The following is a 2,985-nucleotide window of genomic DNA, read 5'->3' as shown; positions in this document are numbered from 1 at the left end:
ATGCATTCCATTTCATTTTTGACAACTTCCAATTTTCCCAGATTCATACTTCGTACATTCCATGTTCTGATTTTCAATGGATGTTTACAGCTGTTTCTCTTCATTTTGAGTTGTGCCCCATCAGCAAACGAAGGTCCCATGGGCTTTACTCCATGCGCGTCATTACACTCAACTCTACTTTGAGGAGGAAGCTGTTTCCCAGTCACATTTGAGTGCCTTCCAACCTGAGGGGCTAATTTTCCGGCACTATATCTGACAGTGTTTCTCTGCTATTCATAAGGTTTTGGTGACTAAATATACGGAAGTAGTTTGTCACTCTTTCTTCCTAGTCTGTCTTCATGTGGAAGCTCATCTGAAACCTGTCCACCATGGGTAACCCTGCTGGTATTTAAAATACCAGTGGCATAGCTTTTAGAATCACAGGAACTCACAAGCCATCACAGTACGACAAACTGACAGATGAGTGATGGTTTTCATTATTAGTCACTGCTTAATGGATTGTAGGTCTGTTACAAGAGTTAAGGCATGAATGGTTTGTTAGGGCAACAGATTAGCTACAAAGAACAGTAATAGGGAGAAAGTTATATAATTCACAGTAAAAACCATTTAATGGCTTAATAAAATGCAAAATTCTTCATCGGCTTTCTTTCCACAGCCCTGCATGTCTAGCCCCTGTTTACCTTTAAGGGCTGTCATTATTGTAGTCCCTGAATGAGCCCAGCTTTTCTCTTTCTCGAGGCCTTTACCCATGTCACCACCTGACTGGCACAATTGTCCTGTCTCATAGCAGCTTTCAGTCTTCTCTGCTGCCCTCCCCTAACTCTACGTACACAACTGTGTGCTTTGTACTTACTCATCATGTCTCTCTCCATAAAGTGGGTCTAAGCTTAATTGGGATAGGGGTCGTGTAGGTTTTGGTCACTTCTGTAGGGCCGGAGTAAACAGTTAAGCACTGAACTTTTTGAAAGTTTGGGGGATGCAAACCCATGCAGAGAAACCTTGGAAGACAGGCCCGGTGATGATCTGCTTCTGAAAAGTCCCAGCCTTGGAAACCTATGGAGCAGTTCTACTCTGCACACACATGGTCATCAGGAGTCAGCATCAACTCCGCAGCAACTAACAAGAAAACAGCCAGCAGGACTTATGTTACCCAGAAAGTATGCTTGGGTGCATTCCTGCAGGTGGACGTGGCCCACGCCAGGTCACTGAGCGTGAACTGATTGAACCCCACTGGCTGGCAGTCCTTGTGCTAGCGTCAACCTGTCCAGCAGGGTTGCCCAGTGTCAGATGGTACTTGAGAGCCACCCCTCACCCACCATCACTGAGTCAATTATGATTACTTGAGGCCCAGGAGGACATAACAGATCGGTTCCCTAGGATTTCCAAAACATGTACATCTTTATAGAAACAGACATCCTCATCTTTCTCCAGGGAATTCACTGGTGGGTTTGAACCACTGACCTTGTGGTTAGCAGCCCAACACTTAACCTACTGTGACACTAGGGTCCTTGTGTATGAGACAGTGACCTCAATACCTTAAAGGATGAGGGAGTGTCTCCTTGACACATCTAAGTAGTTCCCAGGTTCTGGGTTTGGAGTTCAACTTGAGAGGAATATAAGGGGGTTCCAAGAATTTTATGGAGACCTGGAATTGAAGATAATGGAGTTCTTCCATGAACTCTTTGAGATGAGGAGCTGGGGGATAAGGGAATCCACTAAAGATTCCAGGGTGGGCAGCAGGAAGACCTTGGAAAGGTGGGTGAGCAGAGCGGAGACTAAAGAATGGTAGAATGCTATCAAAGAGGAGCACCCCTTAGGAAGGAAGGACAGAGTGGGAGTCAGTAGCAACTGGGAGTGGCAAGAACAGAGAAAAATACACTGCCAGAATTGGGTCAGGCACCAGGGACATCATGCACCACCCACTTCCAGGAAAGGCAATGTGTACCTTAAAAGAAAGCATGATTCAGCATTATAGTACTTACATTTGCAATTTGGGGAAAGCTTTTTAAAGCTTATTGTTTTCTTAATTCAAAGTATTAAGGATAAACAGGCGCGGTGACAAACAGGGCAGGGACACGCAACTGGGAGCATCAGTTTCTAAATCCTGTTCATCCTTTAAAGACCTGACTGGTGTTGTGGGTAAAACAAAAGCTCTTTCATCACCAGCCCCACCCTGCAAGGTTCCCTTGGGCCTGTGCATACCAGGCCTCAGCCAAGCTTTCACTGCTTAGCAAGCTTTGTCAACTTCTGAATTACTGCCTAGGCCTAACTGCCTCCTGAACAAGGCTTCTTCAGGGCTCCAGCAGGTTCCTTGACACTCGAGGGACTGGGCATCCTAAGATATGCTTACTAATAATCTCCCCTTTTAATTTTGTCTCTCCCGCCCCCAGGGCCTGGGTGAGTCAGGAATGTTTCTGGGATCTGCCGTCTTCTTCGCTATAGCTGATGCTGTGGCTGCAGCTCGAAAGCAGAGGGGCCTGGACCCGAGTTGGACAATGAACAGCCCAGCCACTCCGGAGCGGATTCGAATGGCCTGTGTGGATCAGTTTACAGACCTGGTATGCGGCTCCTCTTTCCAGTCCAAATTCTCTGCAGTCCCCAATGATGCTCAATGTCTAGAACAAGGGGGATAAGAGCACATGTTAATATAAAAGTAAATTTACAGTTTCAGCATACATACTGCTTTCATTTAGAAAATGAAAGTTCCCTGTTTTTAATTTCAAACAGCAAGCTGTAAGGTTTTTATATTTATCAAAAGGGAAAATGGCTTTTAAGGAAATGGTGCTTTCCAGCTAGGTTCCAAATGGGTTGCAGGTGAACTACTGATACTTCAGCCTTGCAACAACCTTCAGCTATAATCCATTTACCTTAGGTGCTCAGCTCGAATATTGTCACTTCCTAACAGTGCTGTGACCTAGAAAGGGTGGAAGTTCTACCTACAGCTCTGTTGTTGTTGTTGTTGTTGTTGTTGTTGTTGTTGTTGTT

The 2,985-nt window shown here is 45.3% G+C and overlaps 1 protein-coding gene across 1 annotated transcript in view; it reads left to right on the top strand.

Moving 5' to 3' along the window:
• Nucleotides 1-2,633, top strand: part of LOC102839439 (aldehyde oxidase-like) — a 129,508-nt gene extending 126,875 nt beyond the window's left edge. Inside the window, exon 31 of the mRNA XM_006862039.1 lies at nt 2,391-2,633. Within this exon, the coding sequence (XP_006862101.1) occupies nt 2,391-2,633 (243 nt within the window). The remainder of the gene's footprint in view (nt 1-2,390) is intronic.
• The last annotated feature ends 352 nt before the right edge of the window (nt 2,634-2,985 follow it).

The sequence above is a fragment of the Chrysochloris asiatica genome, unplaced genomic scaffold (assembly GCF_000296735.1).
Source record: "Chrysochloris asiatica unplaced genomic scaffold, ChrAsi1.0 scaffold00045, whole genome shotgun sequence".
Taxonomy (NCBI): Eukaryota; Metazoa; Chordata; class Mammalia; order Afrosoricida; family Chrysochloridae; genus Chrysochloris; species Chrysochloris asiatica.
Note: the sequence above shows the minus strand (reverse complement) of the source record. Positions and strands in the feature narration are given on the sequence as shown.